We start from the raw sequence: 13,794 nt of genomic DNA on the forward strand, positions 1-13,794 counted from the left end.
ACATTCTCCTAGTTATATGGCTAACTTAGTCCCAATCTTGTTGGCCTTGACTTGGGGGCCACCCTCTTGGACCCAGTCCTGCCCAATCTGCTAGTTGAGTCCATGGTCTTGCCCCTGCTTTTGTCCCAAAGAACACACTGAGCAAGTCCCTGATTCCGCTCCTAGCCTCAGCCCTGGTGAACACATCAACCAAATGCCCAGCTCATTCTCTGGCCCTGATGCAGCGAACTTGTCTGTTGAGATCCAAACAAGGCCAAAGTGAAGGAGAACAAATATTGACTGAATGAAACCACGACTCAATAAAGCAGGGCCTGAGGTGAGGACCTGTGTACAGATAGTTCATTTGGAAGTGATCCCAGGGATCAGGACTGAGTAAGCAGCAAAGATGGAGAAGGAGGAGAAGTCAACACAAGTATGCATAATTCAGATCAGCATCATGGGCAATGGGGTCTAATTCTCTTGGGATTACCTGAGAAGCCTATGGAATGGCTCCAGAATCAACCTCTGGAGAGAAGGGTGGCAGAAGTGTTCGAAACATCTGCCTCCACCCTTCGTTGGCAGAAGGTTGTCACCCAGAGTGTTCCTTCCCCCACACTTCTGAGCCCTGGGCAAATGTGTAGGCTGAACCAACTCTTGACCTGAAAAGGCACCCAAAGAGGAGCCTGTGGGCAGGAAACAAAAATTGAGGAGGACATTGGAGGCAGATGTTGAGAAAGTGAAGTGAATCACAGCCTGCAGCAAATTGTGAGCCCAGGGTGAAATCGGAGGTGTGCTGAAGAGGATGCATGTCATCTTCAAGTGACTTTCCAAGTCTTCACCCCTGGTTGACAAGGGAATAAAGGGGTTCACAAATATTAATCACTCAATATAAGGATGTGGATTTTGAAAGCACTAATATTCAAGTTAGGCCATGTAAAACATCAGTAACTTAAATGAGATGACACATTACTTAAGATAATTATATTTAATGGTGTTAACAAAGTTCATTGTGAGTTAAATATAATGACACAATCCTGGAGCGCAGCTAGCTGGGCAAAGCTTGGGGAAAATAAATGAATTATGTCTTAACTGTGGCCTGGGTGTCAGTTTAGGTGGAATTTTTTTGCCTTTGAAATTTTGAATTTTGGTTAAGCTATTTCATGAAACTCTAGTCCCAGACCTCATTAGTCAGCTTGTCCTTGAGGCTGTAGAAGAGAGTTTGGAACTGGATGGAGCCTTTGTGGCAGAAAGTACTCCTTTTACTCAGCTGACACCCAGATGTCTTTTTGCTCCTGGGGCTTGGATGTGCTACCCTGGACTTTAGTGGAAAACTTGTCTTCAGATAGGTGATATATCTGACTTGCAGTTTGCCAATAGGCAGGGCTCCTGACTGGTCCAATGATTTTAATCTAGAATGGGATTTACTTTACCATTCTACTCTAGCCAATAGGCTTGACCAATTTTCCAAGAGACGTGGCTCCTAGAACTGGAAGGGGCTTATGAGGTCATCTGCCGTGTTCTCTCACTTCCTCCCTGTGGCACAATATGACCTTTACTTTTGTATGGGGCATCTTAATGCCAGAGAGAGAGAGAGATTGAAATTGACTTGCCCTAAGTGACACAGAGTCAGGGTCAGTTCTGGGACCAGAACCCAAGTGCCATGCTTCTAGGTATACTGAGATTGTGGCATCTTTCCACATGACCATCAGTGAATGACAGACCCTGCAGAGCTGGGTCATCAAGGAAATAGTCCTCTTTCCCTCAATGAGGGGTCTGGTCTTTGTGACTTACTATGGTGGGCCTCATACCTGAAAATGGAGCCAGCTGTGCTTACATAGTACAAGGGAATCTTGACCTTAAGAGGCTATTAAGGAAAGGAGTTCCCATACCTTCATACAGAAGCTTGCAAATTTGGGGGATTGGGGCTGGAGTTAACTTCATTCTGTGTCTCAAGGGCGCCAGTTCTCTAAATAGTTGCTTTGTGAGATTGTAAGAGAAAGTCTTAATCCTGGGTCAAATGCTTTCCCTCTCCAACATTTGACATTCCACTCCATCTTGCCCATTCTATCTAACATCACCCTACTACCAGCCTGGTTCATTCGCCTCTCCTACACCATTACAGTGGCCTGCCTTCAGACCCTCCCTCTCACACTCTACCCTAGCCTCAGATACCAGGTTACTCTTCCTCATGCACACCTTGCATGACACTTTTTTTCTCTTCTTTTTCGAAACCTTTAGTGCATCTTGTTTTTCCAGAGTCCAGCCAGATGTTTGAAGGTATGGAAACTCCATGTTCTTGCTCCCCATCCTGTACTGGCTCTGAAAAACCTTTTCATTTCTCATTGCATACCATCCTTCAAGACCAGTCCTGTTGAAGATTCTTCAAGGAAAAGCCTTAGAAGGGCTTCTAGGTTGTAGACATCTAGTTTCCTCTAGTTTTACTCTTTTTAAGATAATAGTCGGGGTTTGAGGATTAATTAGATGGATAATAGTTGGCTTTATGGAGAAAATCTTGAGGCAAGAGAGAGAACAGGAGAAGGGAGGTGTGAGAAGAAAAGAAATGGGCAGGTGATGTTAGGGACTAGAGCTGAGAGGCTGGAACACTATGAGCCTCAGTGGAGTCTAAAATACTTCTTAGAAAATGGCCCCCTAGACCCCAAGTTGCCAGTCATTGTTGCCATTTTCTGCCTCCCAGCTAAATGCTACCCCATGAAAAATAAGATCAAGTAGTTTAAAGTCATATATTTTTTTCTTTGAAAATTCCATAGTAATAGAATAACATGAATTTCAACCACATTACACAGCAGATATTTGACTTACAGGAGCACCAACTTCATAAGAATACAGATATCTTTCACTCTGATGATCCATGGAAGGACCTCACAATACTACAGACACATTGGAGGGAGACAAATGATATCCTGCTACCAACTTGACTGAGCTCACAGAAAAGAAAATGTGCCACTGGATTTTGTACTTTACATTCATTAGGATTTATAGCAGATAAAGTAAAAATGTTAATAACTTAAATAAAATTAAATATTATTTAAGATATGTGCTTTAAATTATTGTATAAAGTGCCTCTTGTTGGGCATTGTAATAAAATAATATCACTCTGTACTTGGGGAAGGTTGGGGAAAAATAAATAAGATTTTCCTCAGGGTCTGTCTCTCAGTCCATACATGAAGGTTCAAGGCTTCTGGGCTTGGGACTTTTGGTTCAGGTGATTCACGTAATCCTGGACCCACTTCTGTTTGGGGTCAGCACAGATCTCCCTGGATGCTTTGGTCTTGAAGCTGTTGTGGGGAGAGAGGGCAGTTAGATGGAGCACCTGAGGATTTTTTCCAGACATGTGGCCTGTTGGCCCCTACACCTAAGGATCTCTTGCTCTCTGGATGAGGAGGCTGGATGGAGTTACATGGAAGGGGAAGGATTGGAGGAAGAGCTCTCAAACGAAAACTGCTTATGCTATCCCAGGGGAAGCCCTCAGTCTCCTGACCGAAGGAACTTGGGTGATCTGACCAAGATCCTAGAAGGGGAGCCTGGGGGGAATATGGATTCCTTCCTGAGGGCTCAATTTCTCTGTGGGGTAAAGGTCCCCTCGGATTACATGGCATATTTATCTGACTTATTTGGGCATGGATCCTGATCTCTTTCCCTTGTATAGAACTCCAGTAGAACTTTCATCACAGGGTGCCAGGGCATGGTTCTCTTACATCACAGCTTCCTGGGGACACTGGCTGTTGGTGATCCTCATGTAGCTCTCCAGCTTCTGCATGGGGATCTTCCTTTTGACCATGCTAAAGCAGCAGGTAACTGGGATGGAAACTGAATCTAAAAAACATTTTGCAAAGAATGAGAGTTATAATGCATCATAAGCATAATTTTGAAAGGGCAGATGAAGGTAGGGAAAGACAAAACAAACACAAGTTCTACCTAGGAATGAATACTCCCAAGCTCAGTGCCTTAGCCCACCTTCCACAGATAAAATGGTGCCGGGAAGTCTATTTCCTTTATGGAACTATGGGGCTCCTCACTGTCAACTGGGAATGGGGAAAAGACACTCATCTTGTTTTGTCATTAGGAGGTTCTACTAACCCAAAACCTCTGACACCAAATAGATAAGTTCTAATACCTTGCTCCCCAGCTTTCTGTCCCCACGGGCTCTAAAGCCAACCTGTGTCACATGCTGACATGCCTCTGGGTCCTTTTCCTCCTTACATGGCCACTGGCAAACTGGCTGTAATCCAAAATTTGAAACCCCAAGCAATAGTTTTATTTCCCTCTCCACTACTGCCTGAAATGTCCTTCACATCCACAATGAGAAATGATCCTTCCTTCCATGCCACATCCTCAAACAGTGTGAGGGTCATTGAGGTATTGGTTTCATTTAGTGTCTCTTCCCCAAGCTCGTGTCAGGAAGGACCATGGGAACTGGACTCATTGACCTGGGTATCTGGTTCTGGCTCTGGCTAACCATGCCATGACCGTTCTTCTTATTGCCCTTGTTGGTTTCACTTTCTCCATCTTTGTAATGTAGGCTAATGTAGCAAGCATGGGATAACTGAGGCTGGGACGATAAGTACCTATAATAGTTGAAATGGTAAGCCTTAGGAAGAGAGGCCCTTACCTGGCTGAGCAAGGACAAGGGTGCTGAAGCTGGCAGCTGTGAGCAGAAGGCATAGAAGCGCTGTGGAGAACTTCATAGTGGAGGTGAGCACGGGAGCTTGGGTGTGAGCGCTGGAAGTTCCTGTGTTGGTCTCAGCCTCTCTGCTCCTCTGGCTCCTCTGGTCACCCTGCCTGATTTTTATGGAGAGCAGTGAGCATGGGCAGGGCCCTGAAATAAGACTTGGAATGTGCTGAGTAGGTGCCAGATCCTTGGGGTGATTTCCTAACACTGGAAAAAGGAAGCTGAACAGTTTCTATTGTTGCTTAGACTATGTGGAACAGAGGTGGAAGAGAATGTGGTTGTGCCTAACAAAGTGTAGGAAGTGACCTCACTGGACTATTAAGGGCTATGATTTCTTTGAAATGGAAAATGATCTTTTGGAAAGGAAGAACGGAAGCTGAGGTCAGAATGGAATAAAGACAATAAAAGCCCTGGCCCTCTCTGGGGCGCAGGAGGCCTAGGATGGGGCCTTAAGTCTTTACCTGTACTTCTATCAGACTCAGGTCCCTGGCACCTTAAACTCATTGGGCTCTTTTAGAACACCCCAGAGGTGGCCTGATGGAACCCTGGCAGAATGGTGGAATCCAGGAAAATATTCAAGTTATAATGCCCCAGATTCTTATGGAGTGTGAGAACTGGACAACACATACTGATCTTGGAGGGTGGGGGTTTACAAATATTTTATTTAGACAATAAAGTCTCTTTCCAAGTGAAAATCATAGAGAGAAGCCTGATATTTCATAAGGATTTAGGTAGAATGGGTCTGTTTGAGAAAGGCTTTCAGTTCTCTTTGTTTACACACAGTGGGGGCAGGGGTGGGAGTGAAGGAAAGGAGCTAACTTTGCAAACCACCGACCTCTTATATTCTTCTTCATTCATGTGTCTGCCATTAGGGTATCATGTGGAAATGCCATTGCCCTCAAAATCCCCTGTGTTCCTCCCCTCAAATCTCTGGCTACCACCAATCTTTTTACTGTCTCTGTATGTTTGCTTTTTTAAAATGTCATGTAGTTGGAATCACATGGTATGTTGCCTTTTCAAAGTGGCTGCTTTCACTTAGAAATATGCATTTAAGATTCCTTTGTGTCTTTTCATGGTTTGGTAGCTCATTTCTTTTTATTGCTGAATAATATTCCATTGTATATATGCATCAGTTTATCTTTTCATCTATTGATATCTTTGTTGCTTCCAGTTTGGGGTAATTATGAATAAAGCTGCTATAAATGTTTTTGTGCAGACTTCTTTGTGGACATAAATTTTTAACTCATGTGGAGTGTGATTGCTAGATCACATGGTAAGATTATGTCTAGCTTCATAAGAAGCTGCCAAAGGGTCTTCCAAAGTGGACGTGAATGAGAGTTCCTGTTGTTTCACATCTTTGCCAGCATTTGCTATTGTGAGTATTTTGGACCTTAGCCATTCAACTGGGTGGATAATGGTATCTTAGTGTTTTAATTTGCAATTCCCTAGTGACATGTTGAACATATTTTTGTATGCAATTTCCATTTGCGTATCTTCTTTTGGTGAGGTGTCTTTGGTGAAATCGTTCATCTATTTTTAAAATCAGGATTGAGTTTAATTATTGAGTTTTAAGAGTTCTTTGTATATTTTGGACACAAGTCCTTTGTGTATATGTGTTTCACAAAGGTTTTCTTCCAGTCTGTAGCCTGTCTTCTCACTCTCTGTGTGAAAAACAGAAGTTTTTTATTGTAACAAAGTCCAACTCATGAATTATTAATTTTATGGGTCAGGTTTTTCATGTTATATCTATTAAGGCATCACCAAACCCAAAGTCATCTCAATCTTCTTCTGTTATCTTCTAGAAGTTACATAGATTTGAATTTTACATTGGGCCTATGATCCATTTTGAGTTAATTTTTATGAAAAGTGTAAAATATCTAGATTCTATTTTTTTTATGTAGATGTCCAGAACCATTTGTTGAAGACTTCCTTTTCTATTGAATTACCTTGACTGATTCAATATTGATTCTTTTTATCCATGAACATGGGATATCTCTCCATTTATTGACTTCTTTAATCTTTCATTAGAGTTTTGTGGTCTTCCACAAGTTGATTTTGTACATATTTTTCTTAGATTCATTCCTAAATACTTCCTTTTTGTGCTAATATAAATAGTATTGCGTTATTAATTTCAAATTGCTATTGTTCATTTTTGGTATATAGAGAAATAATCAAGTTTTATACATTAACTTTGTAGCCTGGTGCCTTACTATAATTGCTTTTTAGTTGTAGGAGGGTTGTGTGTATGTGTGTGTGAATGTGTGTACGATTCTTTTTCTACATGGATAATTATGTTTTCTGCAAAGACAATTTTATTTGTTTCTTCTCAATCTGTATATCTTTTTATTTCCTTGTCTTGTCTTAGTCCATTAGCTAGGACTTCCAGTATGATGTTGAATAATGGTGGCTAAAGGGAACATCCTTGCCTTATTCCCAGTCTCAGGGGAAAAGCATTTTTTTCATGATTAAGAACATCATTTCATTGTTTCAACATCAGTAAATATGATGTCAGCTGTAGACATTTTATAGATGTTCTTTATTAAGTTGAGGAAGTACCTCTCTATTCCTAGTTCACTAAAAGTTTTTTCATGGATGAGTGTTGGATTTTATCGAATGCTTTCTATCGGCATCATCATATAATTTTTTCTATTTTAAAAAGATTTTATTTATTTATTCATGAAAGACATACAGAGAAAGGCAGAGACATAGAGGGAGAAGCAGACACTCCACAGAGAGCCTGATGTGGGGACTCAATCCCAGGATCCTGGGATCACAACCTGAGCCAAAGGTAGATGCTTAACCACTGAGCCACCCAGGTGCCTTGGTATCATTATATTGATATCATCATAAGATTTCTTTCTTCTTTAGTCTGTTGATGATATTGATTATATAAATTGATTTTCAAATATTGAAGCAGTTATGTGTTTGGAATAAATCCCAGTTGGTTGTGTTGTATAATGCTTTACACACATTATTGAATTCTATTTGCTAATACTTTGTGGTAGATTTTTGCATCTATGTTCATGAGATTTGTCTGTAGTTTTCTGTTGGTTCTTTGAGGATGGCAGCTTTTTCTATTACTTTGGGGACAGTTCCCCTGCCAGTTATACCATGTAGCACTGATCTCTGTGGTCCTGTGTTGGCTAACAGGTCAAGTTTGCATATATTTTTTTCACTTGGAAATAAAGTCACTTTTTACAAAATACACTCAAGATCTCATTAATTTCTCCTCTGAGCTGCCTTAATACGGAAAGTGCATCTATGCACAGATGACAGAAATAGTAGCGAAAATCATAGTTCTTATAGATCAAAAAGTGTTAATCAAATGAAAGGAATTAAGTGTCATGTCCTGAGTCTCATTCTAATTTAGCCAATAACTAGCCAATGACTTGTGCAATGTGACTATGGACAAACCCTGACTGAGATTCATTGTCCTTATCTACAAAGTATGGGGTTTTGACAAGTTAAGAATGGTAAATAGTTTTCAAACATATATTAGCTTGATAGATTTATTGGTGGAAGACCAGAAAGCTTTGTTGGAAAAACCAACCAACCAACCAACAAACCCTGAGGCATTAATTTGAGCTATTGAATGTAAAGCCCTGATTGATTATTGATGTCTGCCATGGGTACAGAAACTAGAAGTGGCACTTCATATGCAACATAATTTCTATTCCTGGGTTAAATAATATTTAAGCTCTTCTGTAACTTAATTTGTCTATGATTATCTGCAAAGGATCCAATCAGAGACCAGGGAGGCTAGGATGACAGGAACTAGCAGAGAAGTATTTCCAACTGTCAGCCTTAGGAAAAGCAGAATAGCATGGTAGTTAAAATCTGGATTTGTATGCTAGGATTGCTAGGTAATAACTGTGTCAGAGAAGGCACAAGTAATGTAATTTCTTTATAGTTTAAATTCCTCACCTATTCTTTGTTTTTCTTATGTGGAAATGGCATTTACTGCTGCTATTAAATCAACTGACACCAAAAACTTACTTTGCAGAGTGAGTGGCATATGATAAGAGTTCAATAAGCTAGCTGTTAGCAACAATCAAATAAAATGGGTGTCATGTCTAGAACAAGCTAGGAAGGGACTCAGAGTGTAGTTCTTGGTCTCTTGCACAAGTTCTCCCTAAAATTGCTTCCAAACAAAGATATGTGGTAGGGACAGGCTTCTGGGAATGTGTATGCTGTAGATGAAGAAAGAAAGGAGTGTCTTGAAAATAAAATAGAAGTGAGGTTTTAGGGTCCTATTATGAACCAGAAGAAAAGAATGTTGTGGGTCTTAGAGGAGATGGAGGTCAGATCCCAGTGTTGACATGCCAAAAGTCACCAAGTTCTTAATTCTACAGGGATTTCAAAGATCTTAGCCAGTAAGTCACTTTGATTATGCAATTTCCCTTTCTTGTTTTGTTTTTAAATTGAATTCAAGTAATTCCAACAAAAAAGTTAAAACGAAACTTTAGGCCATGCAAACTCAGCAACTGTTCTATCCAGCAACTTGGCTGTGTTGTTCAAGGAAATGGACATTCTGCTTTTTTTCTTTCTTTTTCTCCATGGTGCTTTCACAGTGAGCATATTCTTAAAAAGTATTTTTTGACAACCCACCTACTGCTCAGTGGCTGTGAAGGAGAACCTGGAATCAGAAACCTCTACCTGCAAAAAAAAAAAAAAAGAAAGAAAGAAAGAAAGAAAGAAACCTCTACCTGCAAATAGCAGGCAGGAAATGAGTACCTTGCTATGGGGAGAGATCTGAATTCTTAGGCAGTTCTCAAGGGATGTGATAAGATGGGAGAGCATCCTGGGAGTCAGAATTGCTGTCTCCATTTTTCAGTTCTGTCTGAAGTGTCTCCAGTGGTCACAAAATTATAGAAGGCATTGGAAGAGCCATTCACATGGAATTTAGTCCACTTTTCTCCTTTACAATAAGATAAAGAATTATAGAAGTGAAATGATTTGTCATGGGTTGTATGGCTACAACATGACACACCAAGACCTGTGAGTAAGCATGTCTGAATAAAAGCTGTTATGCAATTCAAAGTTAGAAGACAAGGACAAGGCGGAAAATTACAGTGAGGAGCCCAGAGACCCCAGGGACCATCTCACATCCTGGTCCCCCAATCTGCCTGTAATATCAGGATGTTCTGGGCAATTGTTAATAAAATAACCACTTCAATATAATGGCTCAGAACCGTGGGAGAGGAGGTCTAGAATTCTGTTTTCGAAGTGCTCTAAGTGATTTCTAGCCATAGTTTGGGCACCATTAACCTAGCTCAAATGTTTCATTTACAGATGTACAAACTGAGGCATAGGGTGGGCAAATAATTTGCCAAGAGTCACTTGGACAATTTAGTAAAGAACCAATACCAGAACTCAGAGATGCAGTCACCATGCCTCATTATGCACTGAACCTCTTTGTTTGGTCCCTGGGACAGGCAGGGTTTTATTTTAGCAGAGGCCCCAGGATCTCCAATGTTTTGTGTCTGTTAGTTCATTTGGCTGGGATCAGCAACTATGAAATCATCTGGGATGTCAACGATTTCAGGGAGGATTACTTGATAGGTCTTAACAAGAGCAGCATGAACAGATTCTATTTGGGCTTGAGTATATGTAGCACACCCCACCCTTGACATTTTCATTTCCACTCGATGCCTAAGATTTGTTTGGCACAGAGGATCTTCTGAGACTCAATAAACTCCTTGGAATTGACTGGAATTTTAGGACAAACACCCACCATTTGCTTCAACGTGGATGGAACTGGAGGGTATTATGCTGAGTGAAGTAAGTCAGTTGGAGAAAGACAAACATTGTATGTTCTCATTCATTTGGGGAATATAAATAATAGTGAAAGGGAATATAAGGGAAGGGAGAAGAAATGTGTGGGAAATATCAGAAAGGGAGACAGAACATAAAGACTCCTAACTCTGGGAAACGAACTAGGGGTGGTGGAAGGGGAGGAGGGCAGGGGGTGGGGCTGAATGGGTGACGGGCACTGAGGGGGGCACTTGACGGGATGAGCACTGGGTGTTATTCTGTATGTTGGTAAATTGAACACCAATAAAAAGTAAATTTATTAAAAAAAAAAACTCCTGAACGGTGTTTAGGATAAGGGCTGGGTGTGAGGAAGAGAGATCAGCAGGGTTGTTGAGCTTACTATGAGGGCAAGACTGTGCTATTATGGGAACTAGAACATTGTCTTAAAAATAATGAGGTGTTCAGTAGCTCCTGGGTCTTTGCGGGGAGCCACTGGGATGTGGATAGAAGCTCTGGGCCTGCTCTGCCAGTTATGTGGGGAGTGGGGGCATTTGCTGTGATCCAGGGTTCTTGGTGGGCTTGATAGTATGGATTCTAGGTACTGCCTCACCCCTACTCTGTCTCCTCCACTGGTGGTCATGGAACAGTGTGATCCAGCACAGCACAGCATCACATGGGGTGCTGCTTACCCAGTTTCCAGTACCCTCTTCACAAGTAAATGAGGGGAGGCCTGTGGTACTGCTCTAGTCTTTCCTCACTCGGCTGTTGAAGTCTTTGTCACCAAGAATACCCTGGTCACTGTGGCAGGTCAGAGACGTGAAGATTCTTATAGAAGTCTTAAAGGCCTCTGCCTGGAGTGACACATATCACTTTTACTTACATTTTACTGATCAAAGTGGGTCATCCAGCTTGCCTGTTTTTGAGATGGCATGGAATTTTAATCCTACCATGGGACACAAGAACAAGAACTGAAAATTTTAGGGGCTATATCTAGTCACCACCACACGCTCCATTGTATCCACATCCGTTTATTAACTGCGAAACTTCATAAAGAAGTGATTGTTCTGTGTGATATTCCTCGACCAAACAATTTCTATTACTTCACACTCAAAATAGACCACTCTTTTTTTTTGAAGAGTTTATTTATTTATTCGTGAGAGACACAGGGAGAGAGGCAGAGACACAGGCAGAGGGAGAAGCAGGCTCCCTGCAGGGAGCCTGATGCAGGATTCAATCCCAGGACACTGGGATCACAAGCTAAGCTAAAGGCAGACACTCAAACACTGTGTCACCAAGGCATCCCAAAAAACAGTCCACTCTTAAAATAAATTTTTTTAAGAAATTTTAACTTGAGTCAGATTGGTGAGTCTAGTTTCATCATTTTTAGTGAACCTCATAGCATTCCAAATTAATATGATGTATTATTTTAGTCCCTCCCCCAACACTGACTTTTATCTAAATATCAGGGAACTGTACTAATGATACCACACCAAGTTATCCACATCAACTCCATAAAGTGGGAAATTATTACAGAGTCCTTAATGGATACAGGTGTCAATTGGTCCTTAGGGCAATATTTTTATTTCATTATTTTTGAAGATCACAATTAAACTTATGAAGCCTAAGAACTTCTTCATTTAGTAACTATTAAGCACCATGAAGGAGGCATTGTGCCATAACATGTTCCACAACACATACAAAATAGTCACTGCTTTGTTTATATTAGTATTTTTTTTAAAGTGGACTCCATAGTCTACCTGACTTAATAATATATATTATATCCACACGTTCTGGACCTCACATGTTTTATGATCTATATGTCAAACATAACAACTGGTCTTTATTTTTTAAAGATAAGAATGCAGAACATTAAGTCAATTGTAGGAAATTCCAGTCTTGTGATACACACTGATGTATTCCACCGCATGAAAGAATTGCAAACGTAAACCATCCCTCTCAAGGCATCTGCCAACACCAGTGCTTGTCAGTGGGCGGTGGTGGTGTTAGCCTCATCCTGGAAGCACACCAGCAGATGCCTGCCTGGGATAGGGTACTGGCCCCCCTCCACACTAGGGATCACCAGTAAGAAATTTTTCTTGCAATTTAGAGGTCCCAGGTTTTCCAGCTTAGCTTTGTGATTTTTAATCTAATTGTTTTTCCCATCCCCATCTCTGAGGTTGCACTCACCATCCAGAATTGCAAGGTTCTGATGTAACTCTGACTTTTTCTTGGTCCTGCCACCATCCATGGGAGTATGGTGCTTCTTCCAGAAGCTGCCCTTGCAAGTCAGGTCTGTCATTTGTGGATTGTAGCACATTTTTCCCCCTCATCTCCAACCTTGCTAGGACTTGTAGCACTTATAAGAACGTCTTCTGGAATGTTTCGTAGGCCCAGACTCTGACATTCTGCTCAACTCAGAGTAAGACACCAAAGGGCTTTTAATGGTTTTTAATTGCACACTCTTTGTAGGAAACAAAAAATAAACAGAAGTGCCTAAAAGAGAGAACAGAATGTATCTGCATTTAGGGTGACCAGCTTGTCCTGGTTTGGTTTTCAATTTCTTGTTTTTAGCACTACTTATCCAGTGTTCTTGGAAATCCCTCAGTGTCGTCTCAGGAGGCACAGTTGGTTACCCTATTTGTGTGCATGTATTTTTTTAAAGACTTATTTATTTATTAGAGAGAGAGAGAGAGAGAGAGAGAGAGAGAAAGCATGTCCACGTGGGGAAGAGGCAGAGGGAGAGACAATCTCAAGCACACTCCCAGCTGAGCACGGAACCCAATGCCAGGCTTGATCTCACCACCCTGAGATCATGACCTGAACCAAAACAGAGAGTCAGACACTTAACCAATTGAGCCACCCAGGTGCCCCCCATTTGTGTTTTAAAAATACTAAGATTGGACTGATACTTTTGTTTATTCCTTTCTTCTCTCTACATTTTACTGTGTGTGCATATACATATGTAAATGTATGCACATGTGTTTTTGTATGTTTACACACACCTATATATCCATATACCCACGCACACATATACAGGCATAATGCACATATGATATTCACAACTATTTTTCACTTAAAATTGGTCATCTACTCTTCTAAGACGCTAGGTATCCTACACTTGCTTAAATTTTAAATACTTTTGGGGGGGCAAGATGGCAGAGGAGTAGGGTCCCTAAGTCACCTGTCCCCACCAACTTACCTAGATAACTTTCAAGTCATCCTGAAAAGCTACAAATTCAACCTGAGATTTAAAGAGAAAGCAGCTGGAATGCTGCAGAGAGAAGAGTTTTTGCTTCTAACAGGGTAGGAAGGTGGAAAAAAATAAAAAAGAATCAAGTGGGGAAGGGGCCCCCCCCAGAGGAGCCTGGCTA

At 41.1% G+C, this 13,794-nt stretch overlaps 1 protein-coding gene across 1 annotated transcript; it reads right to left on the bottom strand.

Moving 5' to 3' along the window:
• Nucleotides 1–2,771: 2,771 nt before the first annotated feature.
• LOC129512635 (C-C motif chemokine 8) lies at nt 2,772–4,758 on the bottom strand. The gene is made up of 3 exons (XM_055330066.1): nt 4,610–4,758; nt 3,696–3,813; nt 2,772–3,275 (listed from the first exon to the last, which is right to left on the bottom strand). Exons 1-3 carry the CDS (start codon nt 4,683–4,685, stop codon nt 3,170–3,172), a joined length of 300 nt encoding a protein of 99 aa, XP_055186041.1. The 5' UTR covers nt 4,686–4,758; the 3' UTR covers nt 2,772–3,169.
• Between the last annotated feature and the right edge of the window lie 9,036 nt (nt 4,759–13,794).

Source organism: Nyctereutes procyonoides, unplaced genomic scaffold (assembly GCF_905146905.1).
Source record: "Nyctereutes procyonoides isolate TBG_1078 unplaced genomic scaffold, NYPRO_anot_genome, whole genome shotgun sequence".
Taxonomy (NCBI): Eukaryota; Metazoa; Chordata; class Mammalia; order Carnivora; family Canidae; genus Nyctereutes; species Nyctereutes procyonoides.

What these genes read in the sequence shown, in the direction of transcription:
- LOC129512635 (XM_055330066.1), bottom strand. Translation starts at nt 4,685, where the DNA reads ATGAAGTTCTCCACAGCGCTTCTATGCCTTCTGCTCACAGCTGCCAGC. An exon ending in CCTTGTCCTTGCTCAGCCAG is followed by an intron (nt 3,814 to 4,609) that starts GTAAGGGCCTCT and finishes AATGTTTTTTAG; the next exon opens with ATTCAGTTTCCATCCCAGTT. An exon ending in TGTCCCCAGGAAGCTGTGAT is followed by an intron (nt 3,276 to 3,695) that starts GTAAGAGAACCA and finishes TCCCCACAACAG; the next exon opens with CTTCAAGACCAAAGCATCCA.